The 24,668-nt window shown below is 47.7% G+C and overlaps 1 protein-coding gene across 1 annotated transcript in view; it reads right to left on the bottom strand.

Annotated features, from left to right (window-relative positions):
• LMOD1 (leiomodin 1) overlaps positions 1-17,299 on the bottom strand; it is a 183,738-nt gene extending 166,439 nt beyond the window's left edge. The window contains exon 1 of the mRNA XM_086923111.1: positions 16,641-17,299. Within this exon, the coding sequence (XP_086779237.1) occupies positions 16,641-16,895 (255 nt within the window). The 5' untranslated portion in view covers positions 16,896-17,299. The remainder of the gene's footprint in view (positions 1-16,640) is intronic.
• Between the last annotated feature and the right edge of the window lie 7,369 nt (positions 17,300-24,668).

The raw sequence follows: 24,668 nt of genomic DNA on the forward strand, positions 1-24,668 counted from the left end.
TCCCTTGCAGGTTTTTTTAACACCTTGGATGATCTGCTTCAACCATTGTGGTAGTTGTTTTGTATAGTAATTTTTTTACTTCTGTTTTTTGATGGTTCTATTAGATATAACACCTCATGAATTGTCTCTTGAAGTTTGCTTTGGTGCTCTGGGTTATTTAACAAAATTGTGCCAATAAGCCCTTGAAGAGACTTAATCATCTCAGTGGAATTGACTGCTTGTTATCTTCAATCGGGCCAGTTTCTCACAAAATCGTATGTAACTTCAGAAACACAGTATACCTGCTGCAAATTGGCTGAGCAGAGAACAAAATAAAAAAGGCTATACTGATACTCCTTCAATGTAAAACAATCACATCCATCTTCAAATGAAACAAAAAGAAAAAACATCAGTCTCAGGTTAGAACTTTCTGAAGACATTATAAGCTGTCATCTCCATTATAGGAGACCTGTACACAAACGCAATCAAAAACAGCTGGAAAAATCTTCAAAGCAACTCTTCTAGTTCAACTGTGGTAGAACAAGATGTAATATCTTAGATGATCTGTCAGTCTTGCTAGGCCACACTAATATTCTGGTGTTATGTGGTGCCTTGACTGCTAGAGACAGTGGTATATACAATGTAATTTAAAACACATGGCCTCTCTTGGCTTTGTAGAATGACTGTAGACTCTTCTACAGATTATAGCTTTTTAAGCACAAAACAAAATGGTCCCCTTCCCCACCTACCCACACTGAGTTCACCTTAATAAGAACGATGGAATCATACCTAACTTTTTTGGTGATGCTTCTTTGTTTGGGAAAACTGGTTTAATTAAATAGTAAATATCTTAGAAATAAGAATATTCATGTTCGGTCTTAACCAGCATATTAAACATTGTGTTGCATACATAGCTTTCATTTACAATTTTACGAAAATATGTTGAATATTAAATTATGTACTTGTTTTTGGATTTAAAAGGGCTGGCCAAATTTCATCTCTGTGGTACCTTCTGCCTTACGTTACAGCTATGGAAACTGATGGTTAACTATGGTGACGAGTGCTCTGTATATAAAAATGAGAGGGAGGGACTTAGAGCTATATTTTTAACAAGGTCCTACACCTGTGCTCCTCCTAGGTTAATGTACTCCAAAACATAGACTGGAGTAGTTCCTCTATGAAGAAAGGTAAGGGCACTAAAGTCGGTGGGATCCTAAACCAGTGCAAGGGCTTCACAGGGATCTGAATGATCAGATCAGAGTGCCCTCACACACAAAGAAGGGTGTCATGCTTCATCATAGGGTGCTCCTCAACAAACCGGCACTGCAATACTTGACAGGCCTGGGTGCTCTTTGTCAAAGATCCTTTGATCTGTACCGCCGTTTTGAAGAATCCAAACGGGGGTCACAAAAAATCAGTTTGTTGAAAAAGTGTATGAAAAGAATAAAATTGTCTAAGAGAACCAGAGGGAAGTGTAATGTGGTAATGGTCCATTGACCCATCAAAAAGTAAGAGGCTACCCTAAGGCCGCAATGTACCCTGGTAGCTATAGTGTTAAAAGTAAGGTGTGGTCGAAATGTTTCACGTCTATATTGCCAGGAGGGTCAAGCGGCATTTCATCAGGACCTAAATTAACTAAATCCTACCCTATATAGGTCTGTGGGCCCAACTTGAAGTCAGGGTCATACATATGAGCAATACATATTGCACCTGAAACAATGCAGCCTTAGGATAGGCCCTACGTTTTTACTGGGTCAAGGGACCATTACCCCATTACATTTCCCTCTGGTTCCCTTAGACTCTTTTATTCTTCTCATACACTTTTTCACCACCATAGACGCCCACTTGAATCTTCAAAACGGCATTACAGATCAAAAGATCTCCGACAAAGAGCACCCAGGCCCGTTAGATAAACCCCTGTTACTGGATTACCTTGTATACCCAAGGATGAGACAGCTATATGTAACAACAGATTAATGTTATGATATTCTTTCTCTCGTTGACTTCTAATGCCAAGATACAGCCATTAAATTGTATGTGAGAACTCAACCATACGACAGGAAAGTAACATGCAGGTTTTAAGTGCCTTTTTAAAAGTACTGTGGATTTAGACTCAAATTTTTGCAGCAGGATGGAATTCAACAACCACGTAGAATGGAAAGGGGCGACCACTCGGTCCCCCCGAACGTATGGTGGAGTGCCTCGATCCCCCCGGGAAGCCATTTTTGGGCGGGAGGCGTGTCTCGGCTGGTATGCCCGAAGCGGCGTAGCCGGGGCGCGCTTTTTCCCGCCCTAGAGTGGGCTGGCCTAGACACCGACGTAGCCAGCCCCGCCCTAGGGGCGGGCAGGGGCGGGTTCTCGCCCGCCCCGAAGACGGATAAAAAGAGACGCAAGACCAGAAGACGTCCTCTTGTTCTTGTGCTCCGAAGCTGCACCTCCTCGCTACACGTGAGCTCGGGACAGAACGAAGAGCCAATTTTGAGCATTTTGATCCTTTTCTTTGTCTTCTAGATACTTCCTCGGGGAGATGCCCAAGAAAGGCGCGAAGAGAATGACGACCGACCAGATGGTGCGGGCCCTTTGCAAAGAAGTGTCCGACATAAAGAAACGGTTGGCAGAACGGGACGGGGAGGAGGGTACGGGCCCTCCGCCGGCTGGAGGGAGACCTAAGAGGCCGAGAAGGGTTCCAGCCGGTGGAGACGTCCCGGTTCCCTCTGCCCCGCTCGAGGCGCCGACCCCAGTACCGATCGAGGGGAATCCAATCCCTGTTGTCGTCACCCCGACACCCAAGGGAGACATGCCCCCCGAGCTGGCAGCACAGCTAGCAGCATGGTTGGGGGATAGTAGTGATGGCGCCGCGGCTGCCGAGGCACAGGCGCTGATAAAAGGACTTCGTGAGAAAAGGGAGGCGGCTAAAGACAAGCCGCAAGCGGCAGAAGTCGCGTCCGGTTCAGGTAAGCGGCCATTGCCGATTGCAAGGGACGAGTCAGCACCCTCGCGTAGAGAGAGACTGGGACAACATGTGCCTTTGGCTATAAAGGAAAAGATCTGGTCTGGGGAGTATGTGAATATTTTCTCCTTGCTTGTTGACCATTATGATATGGAGCATGTTAAAAGTCAGAAGGACTTAATGCATCCGAGTGTTTGGCGCGCAAAAATGGCCGCCTTTAAGGTGAATGAGAATATTGGCAACTGGGGCAATGCGTGGGGTATTTTCACATCGATTTTGGGGGGTCGTAGGCCCGAGTTGCTTCCTGAGTTTCCCGTTTATCAATCACGAATTATGGGGTACTCGACATCGTATCAAGGTAACCATTGGTTTTGTTATGACAACCTGTTCAGGAAAGAGAAGGAACATAACAAGAGTTTGACTTGGGATTGTTACGATTCTATAACATGGGATAAAATGAAAGAATCGGGAATGTTAAGAATGCCATTGGTTGGGAGCAATGTTATTGATTACTCCCGCCAAAATGTGGGGACGCCCTTTCGTCCAAGTACGAGCACCGACGACCAGTCAAGGCCCGCAGGCAATACAGGGAGAAAGGGTTTCTGTTTTAATTTTAACAAAGGGAAATGTACCAGGCCTCCGGGATTGTGTAAATTCAAACACGAATGTAGTACGTGTGGGTCGTCCCATCCTGAGTCATCGTGCAGAGCCAGAACGGGTGAGAATGGGGGTAAGGGGGGCGCCAAACAGGTCTAAGCTTGGCCGAGGGGCGCCGTTACCAACCCCGATTGATACCTTGGCAATGATTCCCTGGCTCAGCGAATACCCGGATCGTACTTCTGCCGGGGTGCTGCGGAACGGTTTTTCACATGGTTTCCGCATCCCGGTGGGGGACTTTCAGGGGGTAGGGAGGTGCAAAAATCAACTTTCCGTGTTGCAACATACATCTGTAGTGCATGAGAAAATTCAGAAAGAGGTTAGCCGGGGGCGGGTTGCCGGCCCGTTTAGTGTACCCCCGGTACCGAATTTTGTTTGTTCTCCGTTAGGGGTGGTCCCCAAGAGGGACCCAGGTGAGTTCCGTTTGATCCATAATCTGTCTGCTCCACATGGTCTTTCGGTGAACGACGCAATTGATCCGGAAGTTTGTTCGGTGCGATACGCATCGTTTGATGAGGCAGTAGCCATCTTGAATCGCCTGGGGCCCGGGACGTTGATGGCGAAATCTGATATCGAGTCAGCGTTCCGGTTGCTCCCGGTGCACCCAGACGATCAGCGTCTTTTGGGATTCGGGTTCCAGGGGTCATTTTACATGGATAGGTGTATGCCAATGGGTTGCTCTATATCATGTGCTTATTTTGAGCAATTCAGTACTTTCCTGCAATGGGTGTTTACTAAGAAAACGGGTTTTCGAAATGTAATGCACTACCTTGACGACTTTTTGTTCCTGGGCTCCGCCGGAAGTCCCGAATGTGCCCAGGCCTTAGATGAATTCTGTGTGTTGATGGGTCATTTTGGTGTGCCATTGGCAACGGGTAAGACTATGGGTCCCACGACTTGCCTCGAGTTTTTGGGGATCGAGTTGGACTCAAGGGAGGGGTGTTTCCGTTTACCAGCTAGCAAAGTGTTGAAATTCAGGACAGCCCTCCAAGTATGCTTAAATGCACCTAAGGTTACACTGCACCAGTTGCAACAACTAGTGGGAAAGTTGAACTTTGCCTTGAGGGTGATCCCAATGGCTCGCCCGTTTTCCCGCTCGATTGCCCAATCAATGGTTGGCTTAAGAGAAGGGCATCATCGCACGAGATTATCGGCCGAAGTCCGCCAGGACATGCGGATTTGGTTAGCATTTTTGGCGGACTTCAATGGCCGAGTCGTCTGGAACAAGCCAGCCGTGTCCTCCGAAGAGCTTGGGCTATGGACAGATTCAGCAGGAAGTATAGGTTTTGGCGCCATCTTCGGCACAAAATGGTCTGCACAAAAGTGGCCCCTATGGTGGCACGAGAAGGGGCTGACGGGTAATATAGCTTTCCTTGAACTATTTCCCATTCTGGTGGCCCTGAGAACATGGCCAGACGGGTTCAGAGATCATTCTGTCGTGTTCTGGTCCGACAATATGACCGTGGTAGAATGCATCAATAGTCAGGCAGCCCGTTGTAAATTGATTTTGAGGCTGCTCAAAGAAATTGTCTTACTGTGTATGCAACTGAACGTAATATTCAGAGCAAAACATGTCCCAGGGGTGATGAATCAGGCTGCTGATGCACTGTCTCGTTTTCACATGCAGGCTTTCTCGGGTTTCCTTCCTTCAGCGGACCCAGAGCCGGCACCCTTCCCCGAAGCTCTCTGGTCTCTCGGTGCCCCGAACTTCGTCACCTCGTGGGAGAGAGTCTAGCACCCAGGACAAGGAAGGCATATGAAGGGGCGTTTCAGGCCTATTTAGCCTTTTTGGGGGAAGAGAGAGGGGGACTTTGGGGGCAGGAAGAGTGTGTAGTACTTTTTCTGATATCTTTACGTAGGGCTGGGAAATCGGTGGCTACGGCCCAAAGGCATCGTGCCGCCATTTCCTTTGTTGCCAAGGCCCATGGCATCCAGGACCCGACAGCGTCTTTTACGGTACAAAAAGCGCTGCGTGGGTGGCAACGCCTAGAGGGTCGCAGAGTAGACGTAAGACGACCGATAGGTCTGGATAGGTTGGCCCAGTTACTGGCCTCACTCCCTAACACGTGCTCGTCCCCTTTCGAGACCTGTTTGTTCCGGACTGCATTTACGCTGGCATTTCACGGGGCTATGAGAGTTAGTGAGCTGGTTGCAAGGAACAAACAGGATGTGTCGGGGGGCTTGTGCAGGGAACATGTCCGGATCAGGGGCGATGCGATGATTGTCTCCTTTCTCAGGTCCAAGTCCGACCAAGACGGGAGGGGGGACTGCACGATCATTCGCCGGACCCCCGGATCCTCCATGTGTCCGGTACAGTGCTTAGAAGACTACCTAGCACGAAGGGTGGCATCATGGGGGGGGACATTATTGAGGCATGCAGACGCCACCCCACTGACGAGGTTTCAGTTTCAGCGGGTGCTTGCAATGGCCATTGCCGCAACGGGCTTGGACCCGGGCGAATTTGGGACCCATTCCTTTCGGATAGGGGCTGCCACTGAAGCTACAGCCAGGGGTCTTAATGTAGAACAAGTAAAACGTGTGGGGCGTTGGTCCTCCAATTGTTATAAGAGGTACGTGCGATTGCACATGTTGTGAAGCTGTAATCATGTACTCACGCCTCTTGTCTTTGTTTGTTTTCAGTTGCGCAAGCCTACGAGGCAGGGCGGACTGTGCAGTCGACCCAACACCAGGCCAGCGGTTGCACATCACCGGCTGTAAGGAAGGAGGTGTGGGTCGTGGGCCACTCATACGTGGGACGGGCCGCGGACGTATTCAAAGCAGGTGACATGGTTCACGTACCTGGGGAATACGGGTACAGAGTGTCCTTCTACGGAAGGGGCGGTCTCTGTATTGACCAGTTTCAGGCATTTTTTGAGGGTTTGTTAGAGCGGATGAGGTCACCGCCGTCCATAGTCATAGTGCATTTAGGGGGTAATGATTTGGTCACTACCGGTAGACGACTTCTCCTGGAGACTATGCTTTCCACGGTAAGTTGGTTAGCAAGGAGAGTTCCGGGGTGCATAATTGCGTGGTCTCATATGATCCCACGAAAAGTATGGCGGGGGGCTATCTCGATCCCTGCTTTAAATCATTCTGTTAGAAAACTGAATAACAAAGTGAGTAGGTTGTTCCGTTCCAAGACATTGCATTCGATCTCGCATAGTTGTATTAATGATGACAGTATGTATCTGGGGGATGGTGTGCATTTGTCGAGGGTGGGGAATGAGTTACTCATAGGAGACTTCTTAGCCTGGTTAAAATCATTAAGACATGACCTTTAGGTAGGAGTTTTGTGGGGGGTCCGGATAGCCGGTCAACTATCCGGACCTGTGGCGGTAAGGTCATGATCGGTGAGCACTAATTGGTAGATCCCTATGAGTGGGCGTCACCCAACACGGATGGGAGCGCTCGGGAGAGGTGGCCATTGGCCCCTCAGTGGGGAGGCGGTCCCGTCTAAGGGCGGGTCGCCGGAAGTAAAGGAAAGGCGGTCAAGGCCCCTTCCGTTGTAGGAGGGGTTACAGCCCCCTCCTGGGGAATTTCCCGGGGCCAGGGTCATCTGCGACGGCAGATGCGGTAAGTTGTGTGGGATGGGGGGAGGTCCACGATACCTTCTAGATACCACACACAAGTCTTCGAACGACCTTTAAATGGCGTCGAGTCTTAAGTGCCCCCGTCAAGTCAAGGGAAATTGTTAGTAGTTGCACTTGAGGTAAGCCTCTGTGCTGTCGCCCCTCACAAGTGGGAGGGGTAAGTCTGGTTAGGGATCTTGACACCGGTTATGACCTTGCCGTTGGCCCTTAAACGTTAGGATGTACAATTTCAGTTTTTCTAGAGAATGTTTTGTTGGATGCTAGTTCGGCTAGGAGAAACTCTGTATTAGAGAATATGTTAAGGTGAGCCAAACATCGCAATGTGATAATGAAATTGTACATAAAATGAAACGTTTAATGTTTTAATTTTTTGTTTTAATAAATACGGCCGGGGGAGGGTCACTCCCTCCCCACATCCAAAAACTTCAAGAACTGTTTCCGGTTTCCCTTCCTTTTGGGGATTGTGTTGAGAGGGGGTGGCGGGTATCTCAGCCATATGGAAAGGGGCGACCACTCGGTCCCCCCGAACGTATGGTGGAGTGCCTCGATCCCCCCGGGAAGCCATTTTTGGGCGGGAGGCGTGTCTCGGCTGGTATGCCCGAAGCGGCGTAGCCGGGGCGCGCTTTTTCCCGCCCTAGAGTGGGCTGGCCTAGACACCGACGTAGCCAGCCCCGCCCTAGGGGCGGGCAGGGGCGGGTTCTCGCCCGCCCCGAAGACGGATAAAAAGAGACGCAAGACCAGAAGACGTCCTCTTGTTCTTGTGCTCCGAAGCTGCACCTCCTCGCTACACGTGAGCTCGGGACAGAACGAAGAGCCAATTTTGACCCACCCACCAGCCCCTGAGGACAGCAAGTTGTTGTGCAATAAAGTGAATTTATAAAGTTTGTTTTTCCATTCCGTTTACAGGCTGTGAAAGTATCAGTTTGTTGTTGATCATAATAAAGTATGGTGAATATTGTGTAGTTTGTTTCGATTAAAATGATTTGGTGTAGTGTTGTATTTTTAGCATGTTCCTTCGGTCGTAGCGACCAATGTTTTTTGTAGGTTTGAATAAAAATTGTCGTATTTATTTTTGGTAGGCGGTAAGGTCATGATCGGTGAGCACTAATTGGTAGATCCCTATGAGTGGGCGTCACCCAACACGGATGGGAGCGCTCGGGAGAGGTGGCCATTGGCCCCTCAGTGGGGAGGCGGTCCCGTCTAAGGGCGGGTCGCCGGAAGTAAAGGAAAGGCGGTCAAGGCCCCTTCCGTTGTAGGAGGGGTTACAGCCCCCTCCTGGGGAATTTCCCGGGGCCAGGGTCATCTGCGACGGCAGATGCGGTAAGTTGTGTGGGATGGGGGGAGGTCCACGATACCTTCTAGATACCACACACAAGTCTTCGAACGACCTTTAAATGGCGTCGAGTCTTAAGTGCCCCCGTCAAGTCAAGGGAAATTGTTAGTAGTTGCACTTGAGGTAAGCCTCTGTGCTGTCGCCCCTCACAAGTGGGAGGGGTAAGTCTGGTTAGGGATCTTGACACCGGTTATGACCTTGCCGTTGGCCCTTAAACGTTAGGATGTACAATTTCAGTTTTTCTAGAGAATGTTTTGTTGGATGCTAGTTCGGCTAGGAGAAACTCTGTATTAGAGAATATGTTAAGGTGAGCCAAACATCGCAATGTGATAATGAAATTGTACATAAAATGAAACGTTTAATGTTTTAATTTTTTGTTTTAATAAATACGGCCGGGGGAGGGTCACTCCCTCCCCACATCCAAAAACTTCAAGAACTGTTTCCGGTTTCCCTTCCTTTTGGGGATTGTGTTGAGAGGGGGTGGCGGGTATCTCAGCCATATGGGTTGTCAGTGTATAACTATACTTACGGACGTTCCGGATCTGAGGATTGTGTGTAACAGAAGAGCTGCACATATGCCTGACTTCAGGATTCTAGTAGGGTCATGAGGAAGCATGGTCATGCAATGGAATTGGATAGAGGTGAAGACAAGAAAACACACAATGTTGCATGAGATCTGCTGGGAAAATCTTTCCAATTGTAAGCATGGCTAAGAAGCCATGCGGATACTGTTCTAATGAACACTGCGAATGTTTTGCAGATTTGTTTCCGCCCAGACTTTTGTCTCTTAGGAAGAAAGGGATTCAGAAAGGTCGCAGGAGAAACTTTCACAATATTGTGGTACTCGATACTTTTGCAGCACAATAGTTTTGAATTAGATATTCTGACAAATAAACTGAACCCAAATAAGTACCGTTCAATATAATCATAGTATATTCCTAGAAATAAATGTATATTTGTAGAGTACTTGCAAGGCATCCCATTTACAGAACTCAGCTAAACATGTGCAAAGTTAATTAATCATGTCAGATTCATTCCAGAAAAATAAATTGTTGGGTGCACAAGCACGCCACTAATAAATATGGAAAGAATACTTCTTTAGGCTGGAGTACGCATTACTATGTGTCTCATAACCCACTTATTTATTTAGCACTCACTTGAAGTAAGTTTTTTAACAGAAGAAAAGGTTGCTCTGGATGCACAGTTCACATAACACTGCTATTAAAAACCTGTAACCCATACTGAATTATCTCCAGTACTCAACACATGGCAATAATCCAGGTTTATTCAGGAAGAGCTGCACTATTTGTGCAGAACAATGATATATTTTTTAATGCATTTTAAGTGACGTGCTTTGGTCATTTTGAGATATTTTCTTGTTAGGTGTTGTATTTATTTTATTTCATTTATAAAGTAACTTCCATTAATTTAAATAAAAAACCTCAGATCATTTGTGTTTTAAGTAGCACCGGTTTAAAAGATTCACAGTCTCATTGACAGTATGGGAGGCATCCCCCAGGTCAAACTTTGAAACTGCCAGAGACTGAGTTTGTGGGGGTGAGAGCACCGCCAGGTTACAGCAGTGCTCACATTCCATCAAACATTAAACCCTATAGTTCGGGTGGGTTAATACTGTTTTCATAGAGCACTGCATGTTATGAAATACCTCAGAGCCCCAAAGAAAAAGACGAAGCCACTACTGAGATTTCTCTTCTCATATCATGCAAGTTTGTTTACTTTTACTTGGGAAGGGACCATGCTGTCAGATGCAGTTTGGTGGAGCCTGCAGTCTCTATCTGCTCTGTGAGTTAGTTCTGCAGGCTACTCCACTGTTTTGTGTGGATGGCACAGGAAAGTGGTAAAAGCGGCCATGATACCTCCTGATTTCTACCTCTCACCAGAACGCCAAGCAGAAGCAGCCCGTGCAGGTAAGAGCGATGGGCGGATTTCGACCAACGATGATGAGGGAAAATTAATTATTTATTTATTTTTCCTCGTAGTCATCTGTCAAATCTCCCAGCCCCCAGCGGCCCCACTGATCTTATCTGCATTGGCCTCTCCTGAGTCCTGACTAAGTAGCCCAGGTAGTGTTTTTCAAGAAAGTGAAGGAAGCGTTTAGAGCAATCACGGGCCCACTGAAAGCACTGAAAAAATTCACATTTGTACATCTTTGGAGGGCCTTCGGAGGGTACAACACCTAACCAACATGGCGTACCCTTTAGTGCCCTGTGTGTGTATGTATATAGACAGACACAGCAATATTTTTAAAGTGTGAGAAAGGCCTATTGAAATGTGAGTGCTTCTGAATAGCTGAGGCACTGGAGGGAAGGGACATACCAGGTATTCAGCAGCAGAATACAAGACTCCTATGCCACATAATAAACCACGTCCGTAATGATCGCGCTGGATGCAGAAAAGGCTTTCAACAGAGTTTCATGGCCCTTCCTTGACCAATGTATGCAGAAGTTCGGCCTAGGTGAAAGCTATAGAACAATGGTGATGGCGCTATACAAAGACCCCAAAGCCCGAGTAGTAGTGAATGGGGACACATCAGAGGCCCTATCTCTGGAAAGAGGAACCAGGCAAGGCTGTCCACTCTCCCCAGCACTGTTCCTACTGACCCTAGAACCCCTACTGGCCATGATCAGAAACAACGCCGGGATAAAAGGGATGACGGTCAAAGGCACCACGGTCAAACTAGCAGCATACGCTGATGACATACTCATTATGACAGAGAACCCAGAGCCCTCGATAAAAGCACTAATGAACACCATCAATGAATATGCAAAGGTAGGCGGGTACAAGCTTAATAGAAGCAAGTCCAAAAGTAAGCCAATCAACGTTCACACCACTAGGGATGTGATAGGGTCCTCAGGTCTACACTGGTAAAAAGGGGCCCTAAAATACCTAGGTATCTATTTTGACAGGGACCTCAGGTCAACACTTGATCACAACGAAAAATCAATAATAAACAAGATAAGAGACAGACTAGACACATGGTCCCCCAAGTATGTCAGCTGGTGGGGCAGGGTAGAAACAATTAAAATGATGATAACCCCCATGGTCAACTACTTGCTAAGCATGCTCCCACTAATAGTCACAGAAGACTTTCACAAAAACCTGAACACCATGTTAAATAAGTTCCTCTGGAGGGGCAAGAAAGCCAGGATTAGCCTCCAGAAACTAAGGTTGAGCAAGGACCTAGGGGGGCTCAACGTCACAAACTTTAAGACTTTCCAGACAGCCTGCCTAGCCAGACAAGACATATACTGGCTCATGTCTGAACAGGGATATACGCCGGTTTGACTGGAACTAGAAAGAGCTCTGCTAGGTGGCCTTAACCCAGCGGCTCTCCTCACTGCTACACCCAGAAGCAAGCAACACAATTCTCAGAAACACCAAAATCAGCCTCCTGCACGTAGACAAAAGAATGAAAAGGAGCATAAAGAATTCAAAATGGGAATCCATTTGGTTCAACACAAAAATAAAATACTAAAACAGCATACTTACCATAGCCTCCTGGCCCCAGCGAGGTATCTCTACCCCATCCCAACTAGAGGAACAGGGGCCCCCACCTCCTTTGCCAGCCTACAACGGGTGCACGACCTCCCAGACATAGAACTATATAACTTTCTTAAAAGCAGCAATCAACAAAGCAGGAATAAGCAAAGAAGCACCAACAATCCACCAATACCTGACCAACCTCAACAAAATTGTGCACCAAACGTCACACCTATATAAACTCCTAAGTGCAAAAACAACCAGGTTAAACAGGAAGGCCCATAGAATACTGGGAAACGCTGCACTCCGGGCACTTTAGCGAGAGAGAAAAAGCTCACCTTTGGTCCTCAGCGAGCAGGAACAAAGTCACCACCATACTAGCACAAACAAAATTCTGGCTCCTACACAGAGCGTACTGGACCCCGGTGCGCTTAGCGGCGGACGGGCTCATAAACAATGATTTATGTTGGCACTGCCAGAAACAGAAAGGAGACCTAGCACATATGATCGTCCACTGCCCTAAAGTAAAAACATTCTGGGGGGAAGTAAGAGATTTCATCTATAACGTAACGGGGTACACTCTACAACTTGACATCCTCGGCATAACAAACGCTTTCATGGCCCCAGAGATATACTCTACTAATGACAGGAGCCTCATTGACCTACTCCTCACGGCGGCAACTAAGACAATCCTTTCTAACTGGAAGGACACGGGGAAAGCCACTTTCAAAGTCTAGTTCAACTGGGTCACCTTCCTAAGGGGAGCAGACAACATAACAAAAAATCAAACACCCCATGTGGGACCGGGCAATGAGATGTGGCTCTCCCTGGACAAATACATTGACCCGCAAAAACCGCTGTGAACGCACCACACCGCCAGACACCCTTAATGCCCCCCCCCCATCCCCACCCCTGGTGCCGCCCGTCAGCAAACTCTGTAGTCAAGTAACCTACAACCCACCACATTTACGTCCATTTTCTCTTTCTTCCTCTCGTCTTTCCTCCTACTTACCTATATACACTACCTCTTTCGTCCGACGGAGGCAACGCTTATGAACCTTTAGGTAACGCCAAGGACTCAAGTTGATTATGTATAACCATCACCCAAGCATCTCAGCAAGCCAGAATGTATCAATATCTATGCTTGTAACGACAGCAAGACCAGTATTGCCTTCGTTCTGCTTACTCTGTACTGTGTTGTAAAAAATTTATTTCTAATAAAATCTTTTGAAATAAAAAAAAAGTTACTATAGACATATAACTGACTTGCCCAAAACTGCCACATGCCAAGAACATCGCTGTTACATCCCATTCTACTGTTTAAGATATTGCATAAGCCATGTCCTCAAATCTATTGAAAGTTAGGCTCTAACTTTCTCCCTCACTTGATAACAAAATTCTGAATCTCAGCCCCTCTTCTTCAGTTGTAAACTTTGTTATTCTGGGTAAATGAGTGAATGCCAAGTGCAAGAAATTCACAAGGATATGTTATATCTGCTTAGGAGCAGAACCTCCACGTTCAGCCAGGGACATAAAATAGGTATCTAAAGGCACGATAGGTGAGTGAAGGTAAAATTAAAGAAAATGAAGAAAAGATTGCATGTCTATTGGGGCACAGGCCTGCTCTTGGCTTAGAACAACTGCACTACCCTGTCTGCTTTTTCTGGCTTGCCCTTATTTTTCTACAGTGAACTTGACAGTCTGCGAATTCCCAGGAAGTGCTACATGGGTTTATTTGCCAGTTCATTAGCAGAGCTAGGTTCTGTTGCCTAGGGCTCACCTGAGAATATCCCCTATTGTGCTTGCATTTAGCTACTGCCCTCTCATCCTAGGCCATGAGATAACTGTCAGTGTTTGTGGCATGCTACTAGTCTAAGAGCATACCCCCACCTTGCATGTACCCTGTTAGGAGACTGCTTACATGCTCTCCCCTATAAAGTTTTATCAAGCCTCTGTCATGGGGCCCCCTACCTAGTCTAGCCAAAATGTGAAGGACGTGTGTTGACTGAAAGTGTGTGCTGTGCATGTTGAATGTGTGTCTATGTTTAACAGCAACATGGATAATTGCTGGTTTCCAGTGTGACACTGCGTGCAAAGCTGCACAAGACGGTAGTTTTCCTATACACTGCCTTTTCCAGGGTGGTCCTGGCACCTACTCGCCTTTTTTGTTCATAGTCATTTTCATGACATTGGCCTACGTGTTGAGTGGGGAAGTTTGACATCTTCCTCACTTCATTAAGAGTGTGTTCCCCATCTATGGTGAATCGTACCCCTCCTCTCCCTGTGTGGCTTGCTGTCATCTTTCAATGGTGATCTTCTATTGGACATTGTGTTTGGCTAAAGCCTCCCATCTATGCTCACAAAGTAGCATAACTACTCCTGGTTCAAGTTACGTGTAGATCACCAAAGACCCTACACACGAGTCCGGGACTGACGTTTTATCAGGTGCTGTACTTTTGCTGTATTCGAATATCCTGAGTCCGATTGAATTCTTGGAACATTGCTGCTGTGACCTTAGGAGGCAAGGAGTGGTTGCTCTGGCTGCTGGAAGATCAGCTCAAAGGCCTGACGGACCCAAGCCATTGAAAGAACCTAGGTTCCAAAGCATCACTGCAGCACTTTTGATCTGGAAGAAGCAGTGGTACAAAAATAAACCCCCTGAGGCTTGGAACAACGGAGACACTTTCCTCTTTTCATACTTACAAGGTCACCTTCCTGACTTGCGCCGTTGCTGTGCCTGTATCCCCCATCTAGAGTACCAGAATGTGCTAGTTTCTATACCTTCACTACCTCAGCTTGGCTACTGGTCTCCTAGGCTGGAGCTGGTCATCCAGACAGTGGAACTATTTGAACCACCTCTCTAGCTTTTACTGTTCCAGTCACATCATGTTTTAGTAGGAGATATCTCCAAAACAATATAGAAACACAGTGAAGCCTTCAGATAAAGTGGACAACCCTTCGCTGAAAGATTTTAAATGACTGCTTGTTTCCAAGTTATGGGTCTCTAAACGTGCATTGCCACATGGGACTTCATCGTGAGTCGCAGAACCACTAAAAAATCAACCTCTCCTTTAAAATATTACAAAACAACCTGTAACAATAATTGCTTATAAAAATAGTAAACATGTATACTGCCTGTAAAACAGTAACTGAACCCCTGTTCACCACTGATTTTAATGTAAAGAGTCCAAGCCCTGATCTGCTTCAATGACTAAATCGGGTGGGGGCATTAGGGTTTAGATTGGGGAAAGTTTTGTTTTTTTACTTTTGTCTGGGTAAACTCAGCAGCTTGGTATTGAGACCATTGAGGTTCCTAGTTTTACACCCAGAGCTAGAGCCAGTAAACAGAAGGAGAGACATATCATGTTTACTTTCATTTTTTGTGGGACAAAAGTTGTTTCTAAACATGTTAGTACAAAACTCGATGACTCTCAAAGCTGGCACAAGCACAGTCCCATTGAGAACACTGACCGTATGGCTATTCTTTTGGACAACAATTTGAGACAATATCGTGAGCCCCAAAGAGGTTGTTTGCTTTGTGTGGAGTGTATTGAGAATTATCTACTGAGCAGTGCTGTGCCAGGGTTTCTAGAATCTATAACCTCCAATAGTAGCCATTAAATGACCTGCTTCATGTTCCCTGGAGAGTCTGCACTAGATTTGTAATTAACTTGAGCGAGGGTGACAGAAATGTGCATGTCTACAGCATACTTGTTTTACCTCATTGAGATTAATACAGAGTTCCAACCAGGGAATTGGTTTCTTGGGTTGTTCTCGTTTGTCCTCTAAAGGGATCACTAGTCCTTTGTAGGGGGGAGATTTTTTTCAAGGACGTGTAGCTGTAATAGTTAGTGGCTTTCTAAAACAGAAATAAGCCAGGGCACACGCATCCACAAAATTCCTCTACAATATGAGGCACAAACCCCCAAACCTCCTTTGCAATTGACTTTGAAGCTGCTCCTCGGGTGGGCCATTTAATATTTGAGGAATGTGTAATTTTGTGGACATCTTTCTAAACCTAATGTGAGATTCATCTGATAGTTGAGAGGCTTTCACGTAGAATATCTCACTGTGACCTCTCAAGGAAAATATCTAACCACAACTCAAGCCAAGCAACCCTGTAGAAGGCGCTGTGGCTCCAGAGCTCTGAAACCTACCGAGGTCATTATGGAAAACACTGCATAGCTCTGAGCAGTCGCTGCAAAGCACTGATGGACAATATGTGGAGTCCAGGCCTGTAGTGAAACGTGGATACTTCTCAACATATAGGTGCCTTGGATAGGCTAGTAAGGTTGGAAAGAGTCAGCCATAAGTCAAGGATCTAACACCAGGGATGGGACCATAAGGAGATAGGAGTGTCCTGCAAGACATGTTTTCAAACTTCCCAAAGAAGTACAAGGAAGGGCGTCAGGGGCTTCAATTTGGAAAAGGAAAGTGACAACCTGGCCTTCGATTGTGAGATAAAACAAATATGCAACATTCGGGTGCAGTGGGTACTCAATCGCCCGAACTCCGGTGCCACTGCACCTGTTGCACTAATACGAGATGCGCCCCTTGAGCTGCTTCTGCGGTCGAGTTATGGATCTCCCATTGCCTTCAAATCAGTGACTGACTGAGGAGAGCCACTTACCTCCACAGACTGCTCCTTTTTAAGGCGGCTCTTGGTGTCCCTCTCGCCCTGCTTGGGCGCCGCCTCCTGGCTGGAGGCCGCCGCCTTGTCCGCTTCGTTCCTCTGCCGGAGCCCCATCGCCAGCCTGGAGTCCGGCTCGCCGTTGTCCAGCTCCTTCTCCAGCTCCTCCATCTCCTCCGGGGACAGGGTGGACAGCAGGCTGTCGATGTCAGGGTCTTCGCTCACCTGCCTGCGGTACTTTGCCACCCGGGACATATTTACTGACAGGCGAGTAGACAGGTGCAAGAGAAGGGTGCTTAGCAAAGAGCGACGCCGGAGCAGTCAACAGGGCTCAGGGTCTGCCCCTGGGATGCAGAACGAGTAAAGCCACCAACACAGGATCACACACAAGCCCACCAGCCTGGGGAGCAACGAAAACAATGCCACCAGCCTCCGCCGCAAAGAACGCAATGCCAATCCGACGTGAAAAGAAACAAAGTACCAGTTTGTGTTGCACAGAGAACAAAACCACTGGCCTGTGCTGGTCACAGACAAAACTAAGAGCTTCCCGGATATCCAACCCTCGGTGCCTGGCGCGTCCGCTCTGCCCCTCGCATCAGGTGCTGAAGTGTTAGATGCAAGCGAGTGGGTCTTGTGTACATTAGTTCTAAACAGAAGACATCGGTTGCCAGTGAAGTTTGCCGGCTGCACATCCTCGAGCGCCGCAGCCAATCAGAGGCGCCTGAAACATGAAGACATTCCAGGGAATCTTGCTCAGCTGCATGACCTAATTTAGTGCCGCACATTTAGCCTTTTAAAGGCAATGGGAAGACGTAGAGAAGCGAAACACAAAAAATGCAGCCACTGGCAGAGGAGGGCATGTAAAAACAGCAAACTAATGGGAGCAAAGCCCAGGGCCCACCTGGCGTGGTGCTCCAAAAGATGCTTGTAAACCTGGCGGCACGCGTTTATGATGGGTATCCCTGTGACCCAGTACCTCAGAAAGGTGCACTCTGAAGAGATATCGGCCACCTGGTGAATGTGTCTATATTAGGTAAAATGCAATTAAAAAGAGACGCTCCTTGGACTTTAGTTGCATACAGGGCAGTCTTGCAGTAGTTTCAAAAGCGTAAGAGGCGGGGTTTCTAGTTTCCTACAGCTTTCTCGCATGTCGCATCTTCTTCTCTTCCCATTTCCAGGTGCATGGGCACGACTATTACAGGAGACGTATCTGCTTGTGTTTATTTGCTGTTGTACAAAAACAACGCTCTCTAATTGGAAGATAAATGCTGGGAGGATTATTTATATAGAAATACGATGATGTCCAAATCATTTAATATGAAGAATGAAAATAAACACATACAAGTGTGGACATGTGCAACATGAAAAGGAAAACAACTCAAGCATTACATCGAGCTTGGCCAGAATGACATCAATCGGGCCAGGACTGAGGAATGAGTGCCTGAGCCCGATGCCTTTTGGGAGTCAATTCAGGGCGTAGCCCACAGAAGGTGCGTGGGTGGTCCTACTGTAACATATATCCGAGGGTGATTGGCAATGGGGGCTGCCCTCCGCTAATCATGGGCGGGCAGGGGGAATGCTGAAGGCATTTCGTCTGTGAGCCAATTGATTCGGGGCGTCCTCGTATTGCGTGATGGTGAAGAGACTCCAGGGACAATGACAGTGTTCGGGTGCTGTGCACCCATTCCTTAGTCCTGAAGATGATCCCAATAATGTGTTGTAGGGATCGAAACTTCGTCGACTTCTAAGCGCTCGCAACACAACCTTATTATTATATTTTAATGTGCTAGAGTGCGTCAATGTATATTGCTTGCTGGCACGATTGATGTCATTCTGGCCAAGCTCCATGTAATGCCTGAGATTTTTCCTTTCCATGTTGTATATGTCCCCACTTGTATGTGTTTTTTTAAATTCTTCGTAATAAATGATTTGGTCCAGTTGGACTGCCAAATATAGACATCATCGTATTTCTATATAAGTTCAAGTTCAAGTTCAGGGATTTATATAGCGCACTACTCACCCAGAGGGTCTCAAGGCGCTTGGGGAGGGGGGGATCATTTTTTGTCGAATAGCCAGGTTTTGAGTTCTTTTCTGAAGGAGATGTGGTTCTGTGTAAGGCGGAGGTGAGTGGGGAGTGAGTTCCAGGTCTTGGCCGCCAAGTAGGAGAAGGATCTACCTCCCATGGTGGATCTTCGGATACGTGGGATTGCGGCGAGGGCTTGATTGGAGGATCTTAGTTGGCGGGTGGGTGTGTAGAAGGACAGTCGAGTGTTGAGGCATTCGGGTCCTAGTTTGTAAAGGGCCTTGTGTGCGTGGGTGAGGAGACGGAACGTTATTCTCTTGTTGACGGGAAGCCAGTGGAGGTCTTTCAGGTGTCCGGTAATGTGATCTTGGTGAGAATTGTCCAAAATGAGTCTCGCTGATGTGTTTTAGATGCGTTGGAGTTTTTTCTGTAATTTGGCTGTGATTCCGGCGTATAGAGTGTTTCCGTAGTCCAGCCGACTCGTGACCAGTGCGTGGGTGACAGTCTTTCTTGTTTTGGGGGGATCCAGCGGAAGATTTTTTTGAGCATACGAAGTACGTTGAAGCAGGAGGATGAGACTGCGTTGACTTGTCTGGACATCGAGAGTGAGGAGTCTAGGATGAAGCCAAGATTACGTGCGTGGTCTGTGGGTGTGGGTGCTGTGCCCAGAGATGAAGGCCACCATGAGTCGTCCCATGCAGAGGGGGAGGATCCTAGGATGAGCACCTCCGTTTTGTCTGAGTTAAGTTTTAGGCGGCTGTGTTTCATCCATTCGGCTACTTCTTTCATGCCTTGGTGAGGGAAAGGATTAACTGGGTGTCGTCAGCGTAGGAGATGATGTTAAGGTTGTGTTGGCGCGCAATGGATGCGAGTGGGCTCATGTAAACGTTGAAGAGGGTGGGACTGAGTGATGATCCTTGTGGTACGCCGCAGATGACTTCAGTGGCCTCTGATTTGAATGGGGGAAGTCGGACTCTTTGAGTTCTCCCAGCGAGGAACGAGATGATCCAGTCCAAGGCTTTTCCTTGTATGCCAATGTTGCTGAGGCGTTGTATAAGGGTGCTGTGACAGACTGTGTCGAAAGCGGCGGAGAGGTCGACTAGAATGAGGGCCACTGTTTCTCCGTTGTCCAGTAGTGTTCGGATGTCGTCTGTCGCTGCAATGAGGGCGGTTTCGGTGCTGTGTTTGGCTCGAAATCCTGACTGAGAGGGATCGAGGGAGTTGTTGGATTCAAGGAAGGCGGCGAGCTGGCTGTTGATGGCTTTCTCAATGACTTTGGCAGGGAATGGGAGGAGGGATATGGGGCGATAGTTTTTAAGTTCAGAGGGGTCTGCTGTGGGTTTCTTCAGGAGGGCGCTGACTTCGGCGTGTTTCCAGCTTTCTGGGAAGGTAGCAGAGTTGAATGAGCAGTTGATGACATCGCGGAGATGGGGTGCGATGATGGAGTCTGCTTTGTTGAAGATGTGGTGAGGACAGTGGTCGGTTGGCGATCCAGAGTGGATTGAGTTCATTAGGCGGATGGTGTCTTCAGTGGTGATTGGGTTCCAGGCGCTGAGGTTGTTGGATGGCGGTGAAGGTTCTGATGGGGGTGGGGAGGATTGTTCGTGGGGAATGTTCTCGAAGCTGTTGTGAATGTCGACAATTTTGTTGTAGAAGAAGGAGGATAACGAGTCGCAGAGGTCTTGGGAGGGAGTAATGTCGTTTGAGGCTGCATTGGGGTTGGTGAATTCTTTGACGATATTGAAAAGTTCCTTTCTGTTATGGGCGTTGTTGTCGAGTCGATTCTTAAATGCTGATTTCTTGGTGGATCGAATCAGTTGGTTGTGTTTGCGGGTGGCTGCCTTGAAGGTGGCCATGTTGTCGGTGGTTGGGTTTTTTCTCCATGTTTTCTCTAGGGTGCGGCATAGCTTCTTGGATTTCTTAAGGTCATCATTGAACCAGGGAGCCTTTTTGTTACCTGATTTGATCTGGTGGTTTTTCAGGGGTGCTAGTTCGTCAGCGCTGTGAGTGATCCATTGCTTGAGTTTGGTGGCAGCTTGGTTTGGGTCCAGTGAGAGGGTGGGAGGGATTTGGTTGAGTGATGTGAGGAGTTGGTCGGTGGTGATTTTGTTCCAGTTTCTTCGAGGAATAGGTTGTGGGTGGTTGTGGGTCGAGGTGGTTATGTAGCTGAAGTGAACCTGTGGTCCGTCCAATGGAGAGCTGTGGTGTGATCGAAGGAAATGTGTTTGCAGGAGGTGAAGATAGGGTCGAGCGTATGTCCGGCTACATGGGTGGGGGAGTCAACCAGTTGTTTGAGTCCGAGATTGGCCAGGTTATCCAGAAGGGTGGTGGTGTTGCTGTCGTTTTTGTTTTCCAGGTGGAAGTTGAGGTCTCCTAGTAGAATGTAGTTCTCGGAGGCGAGGGCATGTGAACTGATGAAGTCAGTGATGTCATCTCTGAATTGTTTACGGGTTCCTGGAGGTCTGTAGATGAGGGTGCCTCTAAGTGTGGTCCTGGGGTCGGTGTGGATCTGGAAGTGGAGGTGTTCGGCAGTTGCAAGGATATCGTCGGAGCTGGTCGTGATTTTGATGGTGTTCTTATGGACGATGGCGATGCCTCCTCCTGTTTGATTGGTGCGGTCTTTTCGGATGATCTTGTAAGCGTCCGGGATGGCTATGGCGATGTCGGGTGCTGATGATGCGCTCATCCAGGTTTCTGTAAGGAAGGCGATGTCCGGTGACGCAGTGTCGAGTAGGTCCCAGAGTTCAGTGGCGTGTCTGTGGATCGAGCGGGTGTTCAGCAGGATGCACTTCAGGTCGTTAGAGTCGGGGCTGTGTTTGGAGGAAGTGGATTTGGTGTGGGTTTTGATGCAGGCATACTTGCAGGAGTGGCTAGCGAAAGGACCGTGGGTACGTCCTGGGGCAGCCTCGTAGCATTGTGGTGTGCATCCGGGGTTAAGGGCTAAGAGGTCGGCGGCAGCATACGATATGGGGGAGGGGTACGATTTGCGGGGGCCAGGGGGTCCGGCGCTGGGCGCGGTCCAGGCGCGGACAGGTGTAGACGGGCTTACCTTTGGCGCGCCTTCGGCGCGCATGGGGCGCGACGGCTGCGCGTGGCCGCTGCGCGGGGAGACATCTGTCATATGTAGGTGTAAGGGGAGGGGCGAGGCAGGGTCAGCTGGGAGGTGGGTGCGGGGTGGAGCTACGTCCTATGAAGCACAACACACCACAGAATGGCTGCAACTAGGGGAAAACGAAACTCGGCGAGCCTGGGGGCAAATAAAGCACAATCGAGCACAATCAGGCCAAATAGACAAGCGCTCTTCCTACAACAATGCGTATCCCCTACAGCGCAACACAGAGATGTAGATAGACACGCACAATGCACAGATTCCAGATGAATATGTTAAAAAGCGATCTATGCAGGCAGCGGCAGTATTGCAGGGGAAGGACGCGCTGTGGAATCAGCTGGAGGCGCTACGATACCGCAGGGTAGTTATTAGGCGCTCCTGTGTCACCAATCCCTGGGAGCGTGGAGGGGAGCGACCTCTTCCCAAACAGGTCAGGAGAGTCACGGCGAGGGGATGGTGGGGTAGGACTACAACAATCTGTGGGAGGCAGGGTCAGCTGGGAGGCGGGCGCGGGGTGGAGCTACGTCCTAGGAAGCACAACAAACCACAAAATGGCTGCAAATAGGGGAAAACGAAACTCGGCGAGCCTGGGGGCAAGCAAAGCACAATCGAGCACAATCGGGCCAAATAGACAAACGCTCTTCCTACAACAATGCGCATCCCCTACAGCGCAACACAGAGATGTAGACACGCACAATGCACAGATTCCAGATGAATATGTTAAAAAGCGATCTATGCAGGCAGCGGCAGTATTGCAGGGGAAGGACGCGCTGTGGAATCAGCTGGAGGCGCTACGATACCGCAGGGTAGTTATTAGGCGCTCCTGTGTCACCAATCCTTGGGAGCGTGGAGGGGAGCGACCTCTTCCCATTTATCTTTTAGTTAGAGACCGTTGATCTTGTAAAACATTAAGGCCCAAGGTCCCTGACCAACAATTGGGTTACCTTGTGTTTGGAAAACATGTGTTTATTTGCTGAGCATTCCAAACAGAAATGTTCTGCCTATACTCTGTATAATTCCTGGGGTTTTATCAGGAAATGGTTAACAAACATGTATTAAAATGCGAATGAGGGTGAGTGTGAACTTTTTGGCACAGCGCCCTAGCCCTTTTGCTCCTGATTTCACTAATTTGGCAGTCCAGGTATATTTTCTTGGTTAGGGAGACCCTTATCATATGCTCCCTGAGAGATATGCCTCCCTTTTAGATCTTAGCTGGAAAAGGGAACAGCCAGACATTTTAATCCACTAGGCATTTATAGCAAGACACCACCTACAGCTTTGTTCATTTGAGCGTATCACGCCAGGTACTCCAAATACATCACTGGTTCCTTTTGGACAAATACTCTGCCTGCACAGCACTCTGCATCACCCAGTCCAGTACATCATCCATGGCAAAGGCCCACTGTTCATCAAATTTAAATAATAAAGATACCGTAGAACAGATCTATCTCTTCTACACTAGTGCATCATATGTCCTTCCCATATTACAGAGATCGGACAGGCCTTTTATTTCACTGGCAATTTCTTGGTGGGCTGGAGCACTTGAAGGTCGGTTTTGAATGTCCAGGGCCGCTCTTGGTGCCTCTGTCACTTTCCCCAGCTCCCCAAGGTTAATTACAGCAGTCAAGGGAGGTTTCAAGAGAGACAGGGAGAAAGAGAGAAGGAAGGAAGGAAGGGGTAGCTTGAGAGAAAGTGACCAGAAAATAGTAGAGAGGTGAGAAGAAGAGACAGAGTGGATGGTAGGAAAGGGAGAGGTTGAGCAAAGAGATGAAGGGAGAGGGGCTGGTTCGAGCATTTTGGTCAGGGCTGCTTTTGGTGACCCAGTCAAGCCCTACAGTACAAACAGCTTTATCTGTCTGATGGCCAGACCTAATGTTTCCAGTATACACAGAGTTGGCTCTGGGTCAGCCCCTTACTCATGGTGAGATGACTTTGGTACCTATTTGATTACCCTGCTCCTGATTGAGTTGCTTTACTCACTTGTTGCAAAATGGCCCTCTCTGAAAGGTCACCCCAAACATTTTGCCTTCCTTCTTCTCTTTTTTCTGAATTCTATTTGTTGGCTTTAAGACTCTGAGCAATTTACTAGTGCTAAAGTTCATGTACCTTTCCCTTAAACATGCTAGAATTGATATATTCACAATTGACATATCTAGTTTACTTGCAAGTCCCTTGTAAAGAGGAATACCTTATACCGCTGTATACCCTGTAGCATAAATACTACTAGTGAGCCTGCAGCACTGGTTGTGCCACCTACACAAATAGCCTTTCAAACTTGTCTCAGGCCTGCCATTTTAAGGCCTTTGTGTGCAGTTTACTGCCACTTCGACTTGGCGTGTTAAACCACTGGGCAAGCCCTAAACTTCCCTTTTATTACACACAAGTCACCCCTAAGGTAGTCCCTAGGTAGCCCTAATGGTATGGTGCTACCTAAGTAAAAGGAAGGACATGTACTTTTAAGGTTTACATGTCGTGGTAGTGTTAAAAAGTGAATTTATCTTTTTTTCTACTGTGAGGCCTACTCCTCTCATAAGCTAACATTGGGAATTCCTTAAAACCCTTTAAAGCTGTAATTCCTGATCAGAAAGGAGTAGCTGTATAACATTTTATATATTTGGAATTAAAAAATGATAAATCCTCAATGGTGAAGTTGAATTTAACATCACTATTATAGAAAATGTCACTTTTAGAAAGTGGGCATTTCTCTGCTCTTAGTGCTCTGTGTGCCCTGCAGCCTGTCTCCAATACATATCTGGGGTGGGTGACAGTTACACTTTCTGCATTCCCTCTTGACTGCCACAAACATAAGAAGGGTCAGTGTGGCAGAGAACTCATCTGTATTAATCTGCATTCTGATGGTTCTTCCTGGTCATGAAGAGAGAGGGGGAGCTGACAC

Source organism: Lissotriton vulgaris, chromosome 5 (assembly GCF_964263255.1).
Source record: "Lissotriton vulgaris chromosome 5, aLisVul1.2, whole genome shotgun sequence".
In the NCBI taxonomy this organism is placed as follows: Eukaryota; Metazoa; Chordata; class Amphibia; order Caudata; family Salamandridae; genus Lissotriton; species Lissotriton vulgaris.